Source organism: Eulemur rufifrons, chromosome 5, assembly GCF_041146395.1.
Source record: "Eulemur rufifrons isolate Redbay chromosome 5, OSU_ERuf_1, whole genome shotgun sequence".
NCBI lineage: Eukaryota > Metazoa > Chordata > Mammalia > Primates > Lemuridae > Eulemur > Eulemur rufifrons.
Genome location: NC_090987.1, coordinates 11,551,078 through 11,572,849, shown reverse-complemented (window position 1 = coordinate 11,572,849; position 21,772 = coordinate 11,551,078). Strand labels below are relative to the sequence as shown.

Genomic DNA, 21,772 nt, shown 5'->3' with positions numbered 1-21,772 from the left:
GCCCTTGTCATGGTATTTAGAAATGAAGTGTCATTATGTCTACAACTGACTTTCAATTGGTTCAGTCACACGTATACACACACACACACTCCTTAGTTTTCAATCGTGGTCCTATTGACATTTGGGCTTGGATAATTCTGTGCTGTTGTGGTGGGTTGTCCTGTACACTGAACGACGTTTAGCAGCATCTCTTTTACCCACAAAATGCCAGTAGCACTCCCTGAGTGGTAACAACATAAAATGTCCCTGGATATTATCAAATGTCCCGGAGGAAATCATACAAAATCACCCCCAGCTGAGAATCACCAATTCAGATAAAGCTTAGTCAGACACATAGATATCAAAATGTTACAAACTGTTGATTTTTAGTGGTGAACATAAAGGTGATCATTGGCCGGGCACGGTGGCTCACGCCTGTAATCCTAGCACTCTGGGAGGCAGAGGTGGGCGGATCGTTTGAGCTCAGGAGTTCGAGACCAGCCTGAGCAAGAGCGAGACCCCACCTCTACTAAAAATAGAAAGAAATTATATGGACAGCTAAAAATATATATAGAAAAAAATTAGCCGGGCATGGTGGTGCATGCCTGTAGTCCCAGCTACTCGGGAGGCTGAGACAGGAGGATCGCTTGAGCTCAGGAGTTTCAGGTTGCTGTGAGCTAGGCTGACGCCACGGCACTCACTCTAGCCTGGGCAACAGAGTGAGACTCTGTCTCAAAAAAAAAAAAAAAAAAAAAAGGTGATCATTGCACATTCTTCCAACTTCCATGAACCTCTGAAATTTTTTACGTTTAAAAATGGAGAAAATAACATTTTCCAAATACTATGGAAAGAACAGACATAGAAACTATTCCTTTTGTCAATGGCTTCGATACCATGCAGACTGGCCAGACATGCCTTTGTACTGCAATCCTACATATCTGTTTCTCCAAGGTATGTTTTGAAATTAAAGATTCCAACCAAGATGCTTCCCCTCCAGAAGGGAATTGCTCTTACAATCATGGCCATTTTCCATCAATTCTGAAACCAAAGTGCAAATAGCTGGTGGGCAGGTTGACACCTCAACCTTCCAGAACAACTGCCAAGCCTCTGAAGCCTGACACAAAAGACCAGGATTCCAAGGCTGTTTGAGGCCATCTGTCACGTTAATTGCTGAAAGCCACACAGTAAAATGAATCTGGGGCTTTAGTGTAGATAACACATTTTAAACGCACCCCAATTTATCAAATGCCTTTTCTGTCAGCTGGCTCCTTCTCTCACCTGGTGCTATTTTGTATTTAATGAAAATGTGCTTTTATAGTTTAACAAGAATGGCTCTCTCCAGAGAATAACTGTCCTAGGGAGAAATCGGCAGCCTCTAACCCACTAGTAAACATTTCACATGTACAGGCATTAAAATGGCTAAAATGATTTTGTTTGAATTCTGATATTTTATTTTTCCAAGGCAACTAATCTTTCTATTATGAGTTATAACAGCTTCACAGAAGTGATATTTCAACCTTAAGCTTTGTAAATGTAAAAGAGAATAGGGAAAAATTAGTGAAACTATATTATCCCCAAAACAATCACAACAAAATTGAAGCAGATTCTACTGTAAATTTATATTTTCATAAGCTGAGAATATAAACCTTCTGATCTATATTAATTATGTATTTATTAATCTATAATACTTTAATCTACTCATATCAGAAAAGATACTGTGGGGAAAACTTTACAGAGTAAAACTGTATGGGGGAATCTGTTTGAAATAAAATAAGCAAAACTTGAAAAAGTCAGATCCCGTTTCTAAAACCACCAGAATATTCTATGGATACTTCCACATCTTCTTTCCAGATTCTGATCCTGGATCCCTATGTGGTAAACACTGGAAAAGGGTTCTGTTAGGAGTCGCACTACTGAATAACAAATAAGTAACCTAGACAGGCGAGGTCCATCTTGCTAAAAGCATTCTATAGGTAAGGACTCCCCAGCCAGTAAATAGAAAATGATATACATAATCCATGTTTTTGCAGATACTCCATTGACAGAAGCAGCGACCCTGGAAGATTTTTCTATGTTGATATTACAACAGGTGCCCTAATGACTGCAAGACCCCTAGACCGGGAAGAATTTTCTTGGCATAATATCACTGTCCTTGCTATGGAAATGAGTAAGTAGCACAATAAATTGGTCTCCACGCAGTGACAAAATGTGTGTTGTTTAAAAGTGGAAGTTTCTAGAATTTGTAATAAAAATCATATTCTTTAAGGGAAGAAATGGTATTTATGGTTTATGCAAGTAAGGGAATGCATTCAATTCAAATATTTTTTGATTATCTCCTGTGTACTTAGTTCTGTGCACACAAAACATGCAAAAGCAGGAAAAGATAGCATACTTACCCCAAGTAGCTATGAGGAAAAGGGAAGATTCCTGAGAAACCTACGAGGTTTTCAATATTTAACAAGAGCGTGAATGCATAAATAGTATAAAACATTATTATTGGCTGAAAGGAAGCATTTATAACATCTTACTCTTCTTACAGACACACACATCTATGTCTACAAGAATTTGAGATATCTTACAATAAAAGACAAATTTATTAATATAACAAACATAAATGGAATGGAAAATTAATAAAGACTAGAATATATATTATAAATTTAACAAAAATTCTATTATAAACTACTACGTTCAATTGCTTTTGTAATACCTAGTGATGGTAAAGGTTCAGAAAAATGGTGATCTCAAAACTATTGGCAATATCTAGGCACAGCAATTCAGGAGTGCAATTTGGCAATATATATTAAGATTCCCCAAAATATTCATACTCTTTTTCTCAGGAATTCTACTGCTAGTAATTATCTTAGGGGAATAATTGTAGACATCAACAAAGATTTATATGCAAAAATGTCCACTGCATTTTATTTTAAAATAGAGGGGAAAATGGCAATTACTTAAATGTCTAGTAATAGGAAATTGACTAAATAAATTGTGATACAACGTATAGTAAAATGAGAATATCATATAGACCTTGACACCTATGCTTTCAAAGCATATGCAGTGACACAGGATAATCTTGTCCTAAAATATTAAAGTGCTGAATCCAACTCTTACTTGCTTAACTGTAATGTGTGTGTGTGTGTGTGTGTGTGTGTAGCTCTACATTTTTGGACACATATACTGTATAATGTTACATATATAATGGATACCTCTGATAGGATTGTGGATCATATTTCTCCTCTCCTCTATGTTTTTCATGAAATTTTCATTACTCCTTCCATATACAAATACCACTGTTATAATGACAAAATAAATTTTAATTATGTTGGCACTTTCTGGTAACCAAGCAATAGAAGTATCTAGGGGGAAAATCGTAGAGCATAGTTATTTTTGAGAAAGAAAGAAAAAAACGAACCAGAAGAACAATGCATTCTGAGATTTAGTAAAATTATTCACCAAGAATAATTTCTGTGTGTTGTTATTTCTATTTCATCTCCTTGGGGCGGTAACAAAAACAGAAAAAGACAGGGGGGATACTCCTGGGGCTGTGAAATTATCTCGTGTGTGGCAGTGCCAGGCAAAAGACACAGACCAAAAAAACATATTTCCTCGTGAATGACTATAAGAACTTCTGCCCCAGCCAAGGATATGGATTTGGTGTGTGTTTGATCCCGTCATATCCCCTTAGTCCCTAAGCAGGAATGAATGTGCAGTGTTATCTGTATTCCAGTGAGTAACTTGAAACCTTTGGAAATATCATTCAAAGAGCTGATTATTCCACAGGAATAAAGCCAAGCAGTGCCACACAGTATGCATCCAATCAGAAATGGGCTGTTTCAAAGCCTAGAATATAGAGTTGACCTGCCTTTCATTCCAGAAACAGAAGTATGAGCCAAGTGGGAGATTCAAAACCTCTCTTTAAGATTCATTTTGTGACATTTTCTCCCCTCATACTCCTAATAGCAAACATACTCTCCAACACACACCTTGTTCTGTCCATGCCTCTTATGTCTGGCCACACTCTGAGTAGGCGACATATGTATCCCCCGCTTGTGTTACCATTTCCATGTACTTTATCCATTCCTCTAAAAACTAGACTGACCAGGTAAATACTGACTTCCAGGAAAGAGCATTCTTTTTCTGCATTACTAAACTCCTGTGTTTTGGTTTTCCTTGTGTTCTCTTTAGACAATCCCTCCCAGGTTGGAAGTGTTTCTGTCACAATCAGAGTCTTAGATGTGAATGACAATGCCCCAGAGTTCCCCAGATTCTATGAAGCTTTCGTCTGTGAGAATGCCAAAGTGGGACAGGTACGGTACCTGTGAATGGTGCACCTGGGTTAACCCCTGATATATCGAAACAACTGTTACAGATAACCAAATTCTCCATCAAATACATTTCAACTCCAGAAACTAACACTTTACAAAGTGTTCTGTAAATTCTGTATGTCAGGTCTCAACTGTGCACTTGTTAAGACAATTATTTGGAGCCTACATTACATTTTATGATCTAAACTGTGCTTTGCAGGTGGCTCTATTCACAGAGCAGCCTGTATACACTGAACTGTATAGTGCCAACTCTAATAGCACACACTGGGTCCTGGAAGTGAGGGACCATGCAGATCAGGGGACAGAGAAAGAGTCTTCTCTTTTCCTGAGTGTAACCCCATTCCTAAAAACATTTTGCAGAAGGGAAAAAATTATTTTCTGTATCTTCCCACCTCCCTTTCTTAACTTCTGGCAACAAGTACATTGTTTAGGGACTGCCTGGCCTATTTCACAATGCTTTGTTACCTGGAATTACCTACCCTCTCTCCTCACTCAAATAAAACACCCATTTCCTTAGTGCTGCTCGTGTCAGGTTAAGTTTTAAGAGGAAAGCAAAGTTCTACTTATTTGAAATAACTATAGCTCCACAATCTTCAGAGACATTGTATATTTTTTAAGGTATGCCTTTAAACCTAACTGAGTATTTGATCAAATTCCAAGTGGTGTCATTGAGAACCATCCAGACTGCGTGTGGAGGGACCATATATGAATCCAATTGTCAGGCTGTCGCCTGGAACATGACTTGTCCATCTCCTCCACTCTGCTCCTGCTTGTGTAAGGCGCCTTCCTCCTCTGCCGGTGACCCAGCAGATTCCCTTAGAGTCCTAATTTACTGCCCTGGAGTATGTCCTATGGGCCTGAGGATGCTGGTGGTGGGTCAAATGAGTCAGGATTGTTTTAGTATGGAAGTTGGGGTGATGGAAAGTGCATGTTTATAAGGCCAGGGCTCCTGCTTTGGTAATTCAGGCCTCCGGCCATGATCTAGCCTGGTTTTCACTTCTTTCACTCTCCTGAAACAGCACCTCCAGCATCTTGCTGCACGGAGAGGCTATGTCTGCATAGAACCAAAACTTTGATTAGCTCCCTGAACTCATCAAAGATTGACTCAACACATCTTTATCATTCCACTCAGTCAAAGCAAAAAGTCACTCCCACCCCTAAGGGGGAAAAAAAGGTGTTCTATAGTGATTCTACCTAAACTTACCTTATCCATCAATTCTTGAAACTTGGTGCAATGGTCTATAGCCATCCTAAAATTTTTTTTTCAACAAGTCTAGGGTAATTCTACTTCCACATTATTGAATTTCTAGTCTAGAAAGGCCTGAAATATTATGCAGCTAATAAAAGTTACAATGCAGACTTTATAGCATAAGAAATGATCCATGTTATTATAAGAAAGGAGATATAAAAACTATATGTACATGCTTGCAGTTATGTAAGTTTATGTCTGCATGTGAACAGAGATTGGGAGGGAAAAGGCAAAAACAGTATAGCTACTGTGCTGAGGTAGTTGAGTTTTAAGTGAGGGGATTTGGGCTTTTATTTTAATAATTTTTGTTTTATATGACCATTTATATAGATTATATAGAATAAAATTTGTTTATATTATAAAATATTAGGATTATGATTAATATATATTTTATGACAGACTAATTTGAATCTATAATACAAAGAGGGTGATAAGTAGGACGGTAAATTAGACCCCCTCCCCCAAAAATGAAACACTCTCTTTCTTAAAGGGCTTTAGAATAGAAGGTGCATTCTAACAGGTGAACAGCACTTTAACCACCTCTCCTATTTCTGAAGTCAAACAAACATATCTCTCATTTCTAAATAGATCTTTTAATGGTCTATTATACAGTGTTTTGAAGTACAGCTTATCTGTGACTTCAAGTTCAGGACATGAGCCACAAGTCTGTCACACCTGTCACCTATACCCCAAGATACTGAAAATCCTACCCTTTGATTTGCACTCTGGGAAATGTTTTGAAGATTTTCAGAAGTACGCAGCTCAGGAGGTATGTCTGGTTTATAAAGAATTGGGCCTCCTTGTGTTTACTTGCTGAACGCTGTCGTCAGCTTCATGTCTGCCAAGCCCAGATACATGCTCTTCTCTCAGGGAGCAGCCATGAAGGAAGCCCATAAAGAAATCAGATGACACACTTGGTGATGGCCACGGGCAGAAGGAAACCAACTGAGCAGAATATTGCATGACAAGTGGGGCCGAGGAAGCAATGTGACCTGCCAGGGGAATAGATAGCAGGAGAGCCGGCCAGGTTGCTCCCAGCCCAGACCTAGAGATCAGTGTCTTCACTCGTTCATTCTCTGAAACCCTGTAACCAACCAGCCCCGCGCCTCAGGCCCCAAGCTCACCAATATATACCCAATTCACAGGTCAGATGTTCTGAAATTATTTTCCCACCTATGTTTGCCAAGTTATATAGAATCGCCTACTTATAACATTCCTCAAGAAATATGTTACCTCTATATATAATGTTTGGCACTACAAGCAAGCAGAAAAGTGCAGGCTTTGTCTCCAGGTGGGGATGGGGCAGGCAGGTGACCCTAGTATGTCAGCAGCACTGGTGTGAGGCTAGGGGCTGTGGGCAAGTTTATCTCCACTACTCTACTTGCCTGATGCCTTGCCCTCTTTTTTTTTTTTTTGGAGACAGGGTCTCACTCTGTTGCCCAGACCTGAGTGCAGTGGTACGATCATAGCTCACTGCAACCTCAAACTCCTGGGCTCAAGCAATCCTCCTGCCTCAGCCTCCCAGGTAGCTGGGACTACAGGTGCATGCCACCACACCTGGCTAATTTTTAAAATTTTTTGTAGAAATAGGGTCTCGCTATGTTGCCCAGGCTGGTCTCAAACTCCTAGCCTCATGTGATCCCCAGCCTCCCAAAGTGCTGGGATCATAGGCATGAGCCACCTCACCCAGCCTACTTGCCTTTCTGGAAACACCATTCCCCCTACCTTTAGGTTCAACAGCTGGGTTCTCCAGGAGACATACCTTGAGATGGAGTTCTAGTAAAGAAAGTATTTATTAAGAAGAGCCCACAGGGCCAACACCTGTGGGAGGGAAGGAAGGAAAGCAGGACTGGGGAAAAGGAGAAGTCCAGCTGAAATGCAGACCCACAAACTGCCTGGGCTAACTTTACAGAAAGTCTAGAATTAAGAGTTTTTCCAAGCTGAGATGGGATGGCCAGGCCTGTATATTATCACATCAATCAGCCACTGGACGTGGGTTGCCCTGGAAGATGTGGTGACCGTGGGTGAGGTGGCTCTCTGCAACTGGTAGTCCCTGAAGAGACTGGCAGGTGAAGGCCAGGGCAACAAGTCCTTCATTGAAGGGGGATCTGAGCAACACGGTGTCCAGAAGGCCTCTTGCTGGGAGCTCCCTGTCTGTTAATCTTCAGCATGTTGTGAGGGTTGCATTACCTCTCTTAACATACAGGTGAAGAAATACAGACCAAGCAAGCCCCTGTGGGCCCTCAGGCTGACCTTTGATGTGCTGGTTTCTAAGCTGACAGGATCATAGCTGGTTTTTAACAGCAGAGTGACAAGTCTACAGGGCCAGGCCCAAGAAGGGTAGGAGTAGTTGGTGCTGTCCGTTAGTAGAGGAGCAAACACATAGGAATGAGACAACCATTCAACACCTTTTCTATACCCCCCTAGCCTGCCCTCTACTGTTCCAGTCTGTTTCACATTGCTTGCTTTAATAGCTTTTCCATCATGGTCTCCACAGCCTTCATGCAACTTACTCCTTTGAAAAGCACTGTGCATAAGGCAAAACTTGGCCAAAGAGCTCAATAGGAAGCCACCCCACCTCCTGCTCTCCCCACTGCCCAGCTTTGCTTCCGACTCTAGGCTCTTCCATACATGCCACCTGGGGTCTTGTGCTCTACGCCTTTTCTAGCTCCCCCTCCTGCCAACAAAACGTGGCTGCCTGTGACCCCCTCTCTCACGTTTTCCCTTAACCTGACAGAGCTAATGCTCACGTCTGCTTACTTCCCTTCTAGGTAGTGGTCATTCTTAAATAGGGGCTTCTCAAAGACAGCAATTTAACCCTGAAATGTTCACCCAATGATGAGGTAAAGTAGATGGGTGAGAGGAGGAAAATTTGGGGTCAAGCAGGACCTTGTGGCACCCCAATGCTTTAACTCAAAGTCTCCTATTTATACTACCTAAAAATGGCTGGCTATGGAGTAGAAATAGAAGCTATATTGATGTCTAACATCTGAGGTATTTAGGTAACATTCATGCTATGTCTATTAACACTCAGGCCCAACAATAAACCAAAATGAAACCCTCAGTTGTGTGACAGTATGGAGACTTTCCAGGTAAGTTCCATGATGTCCTTCTCATTAGGTAAAACAACCCACCACTGGGTTTCTGAGTTTGGGATTTCACTGGGCCCTGAAGCTTTCTCCTTTGGCTCCAACTCACCCAATTCCATGTCCCTCCCTCAGCTGATCCAGACAGTGAGTGCAGTGGACCAAGACGACCCACGCAATGGTCAGCATTTCTACTACAGCTTGGCCCCCGAGGCTGCTAACAACCCCAACTTCACCGTGAGGGACAACCAAGGTAATCAAGTGGACAGTTGGCTATCTCTGCTTTTCTACAGCTTAAGCTGGCTACTTTTGGTTATTGTACTATGCAGCGTCTAAGGTCACCTGCTCTTTAATAGCAGGGATGACATTAATTTGTAGTATTTTTTAAAGTTTTGTTTCAAAACGTCAAAGCCAAAGAGAGCCCTCTGCTGACTCTAAAAACGTTCATTCAGTCAGTAACTCAACAGATGTTTACCGAGGACGTGTTCTGTGCCAGACACATTGCAAAGCACAGAGGCAAAATCCTTCATTCATTCCCAAAGAGAGCAGCCCTGTTTATGTGTTCTGTAACACTGACAGAAAGAAGCCTAGATAAAGAGAAAAACCTGAAGGAACATTTCTATGCAAGGATCAAAGGGGGAAGCAGTGAAAAGCTCTCAGAACAAAACGGAGACAAAGCCTAAGCAACAGACATAGCAAAGGGCAAATATAAGAACACACACAGCAGTTCTGGCAATGAAACAACTTTATTACTTTATAATGACTTAGAGAGACACATTCAGGTGGGGTTCCCTTTCCAGAAAGTGCATTACAGCTTTGCTGGAACAAAATTCTAAACCCCTCTTCTCCAACAAGCACTTAGTTCAGCTAAGGGGTTTATAGACCCAGCACACTCTTCTTTGAGCACAGATGGGAAAAGGAGAGACTTTTGTTCTTTTGCCAGATGACTGCTTCAAAGAAAGGTCAAGTAATGGAAAAAATAAGTTATTAATAAATCTGTCAAATGAACCCGTTCTGTTAATTCTGCTACCAACTAGCCATCTGACCTTGGAGAGGTCATCACTTTTTAGGGCTGCAGTAGCCTCATTTTCATTCCAATTCTAAAACATTGCCACTTTGCAAAAGTCTAAACAACAGGTAACAAAAAGTCACGATTAGGCATGCCTGGTCTCAGTCTGAAATATCAATAATTTGAGATTAAAAGTATTAATTCCACTCCACATGATAGTCTCCTGCCATAAAACTTGAGAATCTCAAATCTATGTTTTCTTCTCCATGAAAAGCATTCTTCTAAGACATCCCTTCAACCTTTTTAATGTTATCATAAAATCACTATAATAATTCTAGAAGTGAAGGCAATATGAATTATAAAAACACAAATACTATAATTAAATAGCCTGAGATTTTTATTGGGTCAAAGTTTTGAACTATTCATTTATCTGCTTCATAGGGAAACCCTTCCTGCAAAAAGTAGTTTCCATTGCCACACGACCGATTTTTACAAAGGAAATCCTGGGGGTCGGGGAGGGGGGTGTGGAACACATTATATTGTTTCTTTAAATTTTCAGCTGTCACTCTAGTCCTTCACTCTGGCATTTGCCAGAATCAAAACAGAAACAATATGCAGCAAAATGCTGAAAATTTCTTAAAGATGACTTTGGGCACCAAATCATGGAACCAATGCCTTAAAAAGATGGGCCACTGGAACAAGACAAACAAAAAAAGACATGACTCATCTTTTGGAAAGTGTCCCACAAGAGAAGTCAGCACATTTTCAACAGAGAGCATGAACTCTTCATCTCCTTGTGAAATTTACTCCATGAGCATCCTTTCCTGCGGCTGATTGAGAACATGACCAGCATCTCATGTGCCGGATCCGCTGTCAGGTGCCCCTGCTCCTAGGCCCAAAATATGTCCTTTTGTGAACACAACGGGGCACTATCTCAAGTAAAGCCTCTTTTACTATATAGCCCCAAAACATTACGCCAAGATTGCGTGTAACACTTCATTACAAAAGCATTTTCCCATGCTTTGCTTTATTTGATATTTATAATAATTCTCTAAGGTTTTAGGGAAGCTACTGATCCCAGTGATTCTCACTGTCCCATTTGATAGATGAGGAAAGTAAGCAAATGGCCCAAGACCAGAGAGTAGGTGTTAAAATTGGGACTAGAAATTGGGCCCTGTTTTAGCCACACGCACACTGTGTTTTGTGTCACCTTAAAAACAAATACTGATTCCAAATGGATTACTAAAGCTTTAATTATATCACATTCAACAAAAATTTTCCAAGTGACTACTATATGTTGGTTCCCTTCCAGAAATGGACTCAGCAACACAATGCTGATTTTTTTTTCTTTCATCTTTTTTTTTTTTTTTTTTTTTTTTTGAGACAGGGTCTTGCTCTGTCACCCAGGCTGGAGTGCAGTGACATGACCATAACTCACTGCAGCTCTGAATTCCTGGACTCAAGTGAGCCTCCTGCCTTGGCTTTCCAAGTAGCTGGGACTACAGGCGCTTGACACCATGCCCGGCTAATTTTTTTTTTATTTTTATTTTTTTTGTAGAGACAGGGTGCCCAGGCTGTTCTTAAACTACTGACCTCAAGTGATCCTACCACCTTGGCCTCCTAAAGTGCTGGGATTATAGGCATGAGACACTGTGCTTGGCCCATATTATATGTTTCTTGATCTATTATTTAAGATTAAAGAAAAAAGGGCCAAGGAATGTGTGTTGTGGAGTCAGAGAGACCAGAGTCCAAATCCCAGTTCTGCTACTAACTAGGTTAGTGACTTGGAACAAATTATAAAATCTTTCTAGGCCTTAATTGTCTTACTGTAAAAGGGTGAGGTTATTACCATCTCACCAAATTGTGGTGAAGATTAAATGAGATACTGCATGTAAAGTGCAAGTACATGGCACACAAGCACTCAATAAACTACAGCTGGTGCCATAAAAAGCAGGGGGAGGAGGAAAGGGAAAAGTTAATTAAGGGATAATGTATTAGTGAGAATAGGCCAGGTTATGCTACACGCACAACCACCACCAAAATCTCAGTGGCTTAGTCCAACTAAAGTTAATTTCCTGCACACATAATGCCCACTATGTCCAGGTGCCCCAAGACAACTGTCCACCATCTGTAGCAGCGTCCTAGGCTGCTTAGATCTCCACCTCACACAGCCACAGCAAGGCAAGAGAAAACAGAGAATCATATGCCAGCTCTTGACATGCTTCTGCCTAGAAGTGACACAAATCACTATTGCTCATATTTCATCAACTAAATAAGCAAATCACACAGACATGCCCAAATTCAAGAGGATAAGAAAGTATAATCCTTTATTATGTGCAAGAAGGGAAGGAGAACCAGAAATATTGATGATCATTAATAATGTTTACTTTGGTTAGGCTCTCATAATTTTTTGTGAAGTTCTAGACTCTTTCCTGCGAAATATGAAACACATCCAGAGGATATTCCATGTTGGTGGTATTCATGTTGAGAGTCATTTCTTATACGTCCTACCACATCTCTCAAATTTTTCCTCTGCTGAAAACTGTCTGAGCTTTGCAAAAATGTATCTACTTTAGAATTCAAACCCACTCCAGGAAACTTGAAAACACAGGTTAAAAAAATCAAAAATCCCAGAACATGACAGTAGGCAAATATAAATGTAAATACACACACATACACACACACACACACATCCCAGCTTGGTAGAAACACATCTAATAATTGGCTAATCCCCTTTAAAACTGAAGGAAAAATAACTAGTATTGCTCATCAGGAACAAATTTTCACCAAGTTCACACTAACAGCTTAAACTTAGACCACCAAGCCGGGAGAAATAACAGGGTGTGTCATATGATTAGGGGATTTCAAATAAGCGTCTGCTAAATGAGCAGGTTCTTGAGGAAGCACAGGAGGAGTTGGTGACTGCATTTCAGAGGCATAAAAGAAAATAGCAAGAGACATGAATTCTAGCCAAAGTGGCAAAAATAAGCAATCTGCCACAGCCGCATGGGCTCCTCAGCATTCTCTTCCCAGAGGCACAAAGCAGCACTGGGGCCCTGGCAAGCTGCTGAGCAGGAACAAACAGGGACCACAAGTCACCAGTGATTGTTCGTTTCTGTCAAGCTTTCCCAGGGACATTTTTGTTAGATTTGAAGTCTGACAGTTCACCCTGGGCATTTTATGTCACAAAGGGTAAGACAGACTCTCAAGAAAAGCTTTCTCTCCTAGGCCTCAGGGTTTTGCCTACAAGCAAGCAAAAATCTTGGTTTCTGAATCCAAATGCTGATCCAGGCAAACCTGCTTTAGCTGTAGCTGAGCACCTCCAGGGCACGTTTGACTATCCTTCTCTCTCCTTCCTATATGTTGTCCCTGCCCCCTTGCTTTCCTCAATCCAAGAAATTAATTTACCTTCCCTTTTTCAATCCCGGAACCCCTTGCTTCTTCAGATAACACTGCCCGGATTCTAACGAGGAGGTCTGGCTTCCGGCAGCAGGAGCAGAGTGTCTTTTACCTGCCCATCCTGATAGCAGACAGTGGGCAACCAGTGCTGAGCAGCACAGGCACGCTGACCATCCAGGTGTGCAGCTGTGACGACGATGGCCACGTCATGTCCTGCAGCCCCGAGGCCTACATGCTCCCAGTCAGTTTGAGCCGGGGTGCCCTCATTGCCATCCTGGCCTGCGTCTTTGTCCTCTTGGGTGAGTAAGGGGATCCTTTCTGTTCTGTGGGGTTCTGCAAATGCTTACTCAGATAATCAGTCAGTTACCATCATAACACCTATTCAGAATTTGTGTTTTTCAAATCATGCTTACTGAAAGAGTGGTAGAGTGAAGCTGGGGAAAATGAAAAAAAAAAAAAAAAGGAAGATAGTCCCTTCCTTCAAGGCCTCTCTGACAATATCAAAGCACATATGTTTATCAATCATCTACTAAGAGCAGGAGCTCCATGCTAAGTGTTGGGATTAATAAGACAGACATGTCCCAGTCTTCATGAGTTTACCACAAACAAGCTAGTTCATTTTGACATCACAGAACCAAAATTGTAATTTTGGACAGGATAAAATGATCACCTCTTCTAATCCATTAATTTCAGATAAGGAGTAGCTAAATCACATAGAGGTAAGTGACAGACCCAAGGCCAAATGTCAGAGGCAGAGCCAGGACTGAAATGCAGGCAGACCATACACTGGGCATCCCTGCATCTCAGCAGCACCGCTCTTCTCCTAAATGTTCATCCCCTGATCTTGGAGGTGGTAATACTGAGAAGGGAAGAGGGTCCCAAGGGGACAGGGGACAGGGATAGGTGCCATTTCAAATAGCGTGGTCAGGGAAAATCCCTCAGTGATAAAGAGACCTCTGAGCAGAGGTCTGAAGGAAGTGATGGTATGAACCACATGGATTTGGGGAATAAGCTGTTTAGAGGCATTAGCATCCTCCCTGGCACTGTGGCCATCTAACAAAGGGCACTGACAAAACAGGGCCAGTTTGCCTCTGCTGGTGAAATAAAAAGATGTGATGACAGGCTAGTGGGAGAGCATTACTGGGGTAGCGGATCCTTCCTTCCTCTTCTCAAGTCACACTGCAAGGCAGCCACCCAACTCCCTTGTGCATAAGGCCATCCATGCAATTGTTTTTTAAGTCCACATTCAAAAACAAAAAAACATCTAAACCGACTCCTGAAACCAAGAAAATATCTGTACATATCTCTCTACTCTTCTTATACATTAATCCACAGCATACATATCTTGCTTAGAGAAAAGCAGACTTAGTAAATAGTAACATTATTCAATATAAAAGAAATCCCAGCTTTTTATGAGGGGGAAAAAAAAGTAAATCAATGGATATTTAAATGAGAATAGATGTGCTGATATCCACATATACCCTTGATCCCAAGTTCACCTCTACACCAAGAGTCTGGGTCAGAATAAAGAAAAAATCCCTAACCATGTGAAAGGACAGCACTTGATTGACTTTCTAGCTAGGTCTGTGGAATATGCATCTCAGAACACATTTTAAAACACAGCATGTAGTTTAATTTTGTTGTTTTACTTCAGCTTTAAGGGGAGAAAAAGTATAACCTTTCTCAGTCTTTGGATTCCTGGAAGAGACAGAATTGCTATGGTTTCTGGTCCATGACTGTACTGACAAATAAAACCTCCCTATAATTCCAACCTCCCTGCAATTCCTTGAATGTCCATACGGTGGCATTGGGAGTCCTTGAGTGCAGAACAAGACAACCTGCAAGAGGCCTTTGAAGAAAACTTGCTCCTAGGATAAATTTCCAGACTGGCTGTCCTTACTTCTATCTTTAGAAAATGTCTATGTTATAAGTTCACCCTGGCCCACAAAGAGCCATCATTACAGAAATACTGATTTAAAAAGACTGGCTCAGATAGATTCTCAAGTGAGAAATGGCATGCAAGGGATAATTTATTTTATCCCTCCCAAACTCATGATGTCTTGTCTTTTGAATTGTACAGAATAAGTAAACAGTTTTCAGGAGCTAAATTGAGCAGAGCTGTCATAAGAGCCTCACAGTTTTAAGCACTCTTATTTCTAAGAATGCACATCCCACATTAAAAACAGTCCATAAAACTGTAAGATTTCCGTTGTTAGTTGTCAACAAAATACTACATTTTATGGACAACTAAATAAACACATTATTTTTGGCTTTGTGGGTTTTTTTCTTCATCTCTCAAATATGTACCTAGTTCCTAGAAAATCTCATAACCCTTATGTACTGTGCCTATGGTACCTAAAGAATAAACATCCCTAGATCTGACTCTGTTAAGGAAGACTTTCAGCTGAATAGGACCATTTTTCCCAAAATCTGATTTTCAGGGCATTATACAATACTTGTTATTTAAATCAGATTACCTAAAAAATAAGACATGTCAATTTTTATTTTTCAAGAGATGAAGCAGTTCTATATAAACTGCTTAATTCTCCATGACTATAAGAATTCTCTCCAGCAGATACTCAAAGACTTTTCCAATTTTGCTTGCTAGCATCTTCCAACACACCACCCCTACCACTTCAAGGTCACCTGTGTGAGCCCCTTCTCAGTCTGCTGAGCAGAATTCCCTGGCCTTGCCTCTATACTCTCCTGACAACACTTGTGACCCTATGATAACCCTTATCACTGTCTGATTTGTATTAATCATCAGCATCTATAAGCTTCTTAGAATGTAAGCCCATAAGAGCAGAAACCATGTCATATTCAATGTTGTTTCCCTACTGCTTAGCATAGAGCCTTAAAAATATTTGGGTTTAGTTACTGTTTACTGAATCCCACAAACACAGCATGTTCACTTAGAATCCCATTTCTCCAGCCTACATCAATCCAAATCGTACTCCAGCCTTTGATACCCAGTTCAAGCCCTCACTTCCTCAGAGTCCTATTAGTCTCTTTCTCTGAAATCCCCACAGTCCTTTGAGTCCATTCCTATTTTTGCACATAGAGAAAATATACAAGAGTGTGTCATTGGTTCCTGTGTGTGCATTTTGTCACCCAAGGTATTCAGGAAAATATTAGGTATTAATATCATTAATTGCAATCTACAAAAAATATCTAAGTTCAAATTTTTAAGAAATCATTATTGTGAGTTTTATTAGTCAGTCTGTAATCTCTTACTGCACATATGACTATATTCCATTTTTTTCCCCTTGGATAAACTGGGGTCTTATTTTGCAGTGCTGTCAAACTGTCACTGCTCACCGGCTGTAACAAAGCACACCAGAAAAAAAATCAATAGCAGTTCTACAACTAAAACCTCAACACACTTCCTGGAAAACGTTTTCAGTCACAGAGATAAACAGCTCAATGGAATTATCTCTATCTCTCCTTTAAACCTGAGTGAACACATCCTGGGGAAAAAAAAATGCATTTGTTGGGATAAAATTTTATCCAAACCTGCAAGGGCACATCTAACAGTGTGGTGCTTCTCTGATAACATGAAGAATTATATAAATGTCACTGCTTATCCTCTCTCTTCCATGAACACCATTGGGTCCAGAAAGCCAAAATCACCTCTCTAAAGGAAAGGCTTTTCTGAGGAATCTGAGGTTATTGGACCCCTGGGGTCATTTATGTTCTCTTATCTTTTGGAGGAGGTATAAAAAGACTAAAACTTTAGCTCCTACTTAGTATGTGTGTCTATGCGTATTAACGTATGATTACATAGAGAGTACAATCTTATTAAGATGCCAATATAAGAAAGCAAAATTCCACCTACATAATAAGATCTCCACATTATAATAACAGAAATGTATATTCATTATCATATAAAGAAACGACATGATCTGGTCCTTAGCTTACCCTGGCCCACAGCAGGCCACAGTGCTGTATGCCTTGTTAATGAGATTTTACACTGGGTGTTGGGTGTGCACATACACACTATTTCAAAACAGCAAGCTGATGTAAAGAGACTTTACATGCAACTTCTAATTGTACCACTTGAAAAAACACCGGGCTTCACTGGTCCACAAGCTCTCAATCTGACACAGCATAAAGAGTAACAACGAGGTAGACTGAAGTTAGAACTTTCTGAGGTTTAAAATACCCAAATGCCGTCTCTGAACTCCACACTCAGTAAACTCTTCCCGTATCTGTGGTCAGTCAAGAATACTTAGTCACGGCACACACAGCCAGGTCCCGTTAAATAGCCTGTCTTCTTGTTTCTGGCAGTGCTGGTGCTGCTCATTTTGTCCATGAGGCGGCACCGGAAACAACCATACATCATCGACGACGAGGAGAACATCCACGAGAACATCGTCCGCTACGACGACGAAGGCGGTGGCGAGGAGGACACCGAGGCCTTCGACATCGCGGCCATGTGGAACCCCCGGGAGGCGCAGGCAGGAGCCGCCCCCAAGACGCGGCAGGACATGCTGCCAGAGATCGAGAGCCTCTCCCGCTACGTGCCTCAGACGTGCGCCGTGAACAGCACCGTCCACAGCTACGTGCTGGCCAAGCTCTACGAGGCCGACATGGACCTGTGGGCCCCGCCCTTCGACTCCCTCCAGACATACATGTTCGAGGGGGACGGCTCTGTAGCGGGGTCGCTGAGCTCCCTGCAGTCGGCCACATCGGACTCCGAGCAGAGCTTCGACTTCCTCACGGATTGGGGGCCCCGCTTCCGGAAGTTGGCCGAGCTCTACGGGGCGTCGGAGGGCCCCGGGCCCCTGTGGTGACGGAAGCCGGGAGACAGGCGCGCGTCCAAATCCAGACGTTCTCCGCCCGCGGATGCTTCGCGGACGAGGTGCGGCCGACCACAAGAGCAATACTGTTTTGGAGAGTGAGAATGGGGGTGAGCGGGGCGAACAGAGCTCTCTCTGGATCAGCTTTACTTGGTTAGATTAAGTTAAATAATCAAAAGGAAATCCAGGAAGAGGAGGGCAGAATCTCCAATTACCTTTTTTTTTTTTTCTTTTCTTTTTAATTTTCCTGAATTATATTCAAAAGCTTGGAGGCAAGCTTGTCTTTTCCTTGTCATTTGCCAGGGTCTTTGTCACCTTGCCACCACAAAAGGCTCTGGTCTTGGATATAGAGGTGGCAGTTGAGAGCAGAAAGTACTCCTCTGGTATCCATTTTTCTTGTATTTTATTCTCCATTTCATAGTTTTGCTGGCTCATCAAACCGCAGAAACCAACCCACACCTGAGAACACAGAAAAATTGTTCCTCCCTGAAATTAACCTTCTTGTCCTGGGATGGATGGAATGTCTTTTAACCCTTCTGAGACAAGGTTAACACTGAATCGGCCTTGCATGGGGGATGGGTGGGAGGGTGGGAGAAGGAAGAGACATTGACTTTGTGCTCAAGTTTAATGGCTGAACCGAGAGTTGCTGGCATTACAGCTAATCCAACACCACCAAGTTAGAGTGCTCGTGTTCTCCTCTCAGCTCTTTGACTGTGCCCCTGCAAAAATTGTTCGAAATGAAAGCAGAAAATCTGCCTCTTTTGCACTGTAGATGTCTCTTCCATGTGCCAAATGTGGAGATTAGATGCTACAAACGAAAGCCAAATAAAAAGAAGTATCTGATAAAAGCATGGGTTAGAGGGCTTTCCTAATCTGTGTGAAGTCAATCCAAGGGATGTTTACATACTGTAGATAACCTACTTGAACAAAAATCAGTATTATAGAGAATAAATGGATGTAAGAAAATTACATGTATAAGTTTTGTATATTTGTTAATAATTTTGGTAATAAATATGATGTACTGCATCTCAGTACCTTAGCACTTCTTTTAATAAAACTTAAATAGAAGGGAAAGTGTATTCCACATTTGTTTAATGGCTGAGCAGGTAGAAGATGACTTCGTAACCCTGATCTAACCTCAGATTCCTGGGGCTGGGACTCATTCATAAGGCAAAAGCAATGGCAATGAAATGTGAGGGTGTGCTTTCTATTTCAGTTCTCTGACCAAATGAACATTATGGTTCAAATTGCTAAGCTTTTAGTGAACACTCTTTATTCACTCACCTCTGAAAAGAGCAAAGGATGGCTTGGTAATGTCAATGATACAATGGTAAATTTGGCCCATGTTTTTAATTTTATGAGAGGGTGTTACACATAGCCTCCAAGGAGGCAGGCTAGTGGGCTACTTACATCTGTTTTATTGGCAAATCAAATATGTTCCACTCATCAACCCTAGGTGAGTTCACAGAAGATTGAGATCATATTTTATTCCTCTTTCCTTTTCCTACAGTAGCTAACATAGTTCTTTGCATACAGTAGGTGCTTAATAAGTGCTTAGTGCTTACATGATGGAAGATCTCTTTCTTTGACATTCTGTTACTAAAGAATATTTTACACAATTATCCTCACAGTTGAGGACAAATTGTGAACAAAATAGTTTTCTAAGAGCCTTGGTGATAGCAACAGTTCTCAAATTTGAATATGTTTCAGAATTACCTAATTTGGTAAACTGTCTCACCCTCAGAATTTCTGATTCAATAAATCGGAGGCAATTGGCATTTCTAACACATTTGTGGGTAATGCTGATGCTGCTCGTCCAGGGACCACATTTTGAGAACCTCTGGTATAGTTGCTCACTCTTGAACATACAAAGATTAGGTTATCAGCCCACTTGCATTGCATCTCATCCCATCAGCAGAGTGATGTTTTGAATCTTTTTTTTTCCAATAACAAGGTCAGTTTGACAGAAATGTATGAGAAAACTGATGAGGATCTGGGAGCCAGCAAGATGTGCTTTTGTGCATATTACATGGTACACTAACAGCCAGGCAAATGCTCATCTTCTGTCTTCAGCATACTAACCCTTCCTTCCCATGAAAAGCAGGCAGCTCTCACACATCCTGTTTAAGGATAGGGCATAACGTAAAAATAAATAAAGCAAAAGAAAAAGCATGAGCCCAAACTACGCTCTACAACATTCCAATTATATAAATGTGGGCGAATCAACCTCTATAACATGCTTCCTTTCTACCACAAGCCCCTAGGGTAATTTTGTGACTACTTCACTATGTGTTGCTTGTGTTACAACTGGGAACAGCTGTTATCCTAACCACAGGGGGTTATCATGCCCCACATCCTGCAAATGTGGTCCCCATGATATTGCGCATAAAGTGATTAAACAGAATCTCCTGTATCTTCTGGTCCCTAGGAGGATGTTTAATGGTGTAATACAGGAAGTGTGAATGAAGCACAAAATAAGAGATCCATTTCAGCTCACACTCCCAGCTAAAAGAGACCTCTCCCCTCCAAATGAGCTACTGTAGGAAAAGAAAACTTCCTTTTCCACTACCACAGTTTAATAACAAATGCCGATCCCCCTCTGGGAAAAAAAAGAAAGAAAGAAAACCATCATCACCACTATACAGACAATGTGATCAGGTTAAACCAGAGAGCTTTAAAATTATTGAACCATTTCTTTGTTAACAGTTAAATCATCTGGCCTATAATTTACATGCTGGAGGGAAATAGGAACATCTATAGAAATCAGTTGATAAGACTCAGTCTGAAACTGTGTTCTGAATGAGAACACAAGCAAGGACAAAAATTATCAATGACTTTTCTGAATCTAAAAAAGAGAATATCCGCACATGACAGATAGCAAAGGCAAAGATGGAGTGGTTTACAGAAGAAAGAATCTATAAATCCTGAAAACGGAATTCAAACAAGTCAGAATCGGTACAGGCACATTTATCAAAGGTTGTCACTAGTTCAGTAGTGATGCAGAACTAGACTTTGATGTCAGAATTCATAGTATATCCATATAATGCTGGGACTATATAAACATAGGATACACTTTACAAGTAGTTCTCATTGCAGATCAACTCACTTTTAAATCCATTTGTCACTTTCATAATAGAGTTAAAGAACTTTCAAGATATTATATTTTATTTTTTAATTTAAATTTTTTCTTTTTTTTTTTTACATAGCCAAGGATAACAAATCGTTATTATTACATATATTAATAAATACCTAGATTTGAAAAGCTTCTGCTTTATTCTTAAGGATCAAGTTTCTAATATAGGAAGTGGATAAAATTAGGTCAAGGGGGTCCTCTTTTTTAATTTTTTTTGAGACAATGTCTCCTTCTGTTGGCCAGACTAGAGTGCAGTGGCATGATCATAGCTCACTGTAACCTCAAACTCCTGGGCTCAAATGATCCTTTTGCCTCCAACCTCCTGAGTAGGTAGTACTACAGGCCCTCACCACTATGCCTGGCTAATTTTTGTAGAGTCAGAGTCTCTCTATGTTGCTCAGGCTGGTCTTGAACTCCTGGCCTCAAGCAATCCTCCTGCCTCAGCCTCCCAAGTGCTCGGATTGCAGGCATGAGCTACCACACCTGACCAGTGGGTCCTCTTTTAAAAATGACCTGCTAATGTGATTTATATATGTCTCTTTTGTTTCATGTTATGCAAAAAAAAATGAATATTAATTTATATTCTATGTAATTAACTATAACACCAACTCAAAACACAATTTTTCTTAAATCTTTCTGCCTGAGACAGGAAGCCGGCAAATCCTACCTCATTTGTTTGCTCACGTTCTTGGTTTTGTAAGCATGATCAGATGGCTGATGGTGAGGGAGTTTCCTTCCACTCCAATGCTTTGGCCACTGTGGTCACCTTCCTGGTGCCCATGATGCCAAGGAC

The 21,772-nt window shown here is 41.0% G+C and overlaps 1 protein-coding gene across 1 annotated transcript in view; it reads left to right on the top strand.

Moving 5' to 3' along the window:
• Positions 1 to 18,920, top strand: part of CDH20 (cadherin 20) — a 180,879-nt gene extending 161,959 nt beyond the window's left edge. The window contains exons 8-12 of the mRNA XM_069467931.1: positions 2,010 to 2,146; positions 4,165 to 4,286; positions 8,775 to 8,892; positions 13,095 to 13,346; positions 17,335 to 18,920. Coding sequence (XP_069324032.1) covers positions 2,010 to 2,146; positions 4,165 to 4,286; positions 8,775 to 8,892; positions 13,095 to 13,346; positions 17,335 to 17,840 — 1,135 coding nt within the window. The 3' untranslated portion in view covers positions 17,841 to 18,920. The remainder of the gene's footprint in view (positions 1 to 2,009; positions 2,147 to 4,164; positions 4,287 to 8,774; positions 8,893 to 13,094; positions 13,347 to 17,334) is intronic.
• Positions 18,921 to 21,772: the final 2,852 nt, after the last annotated feature.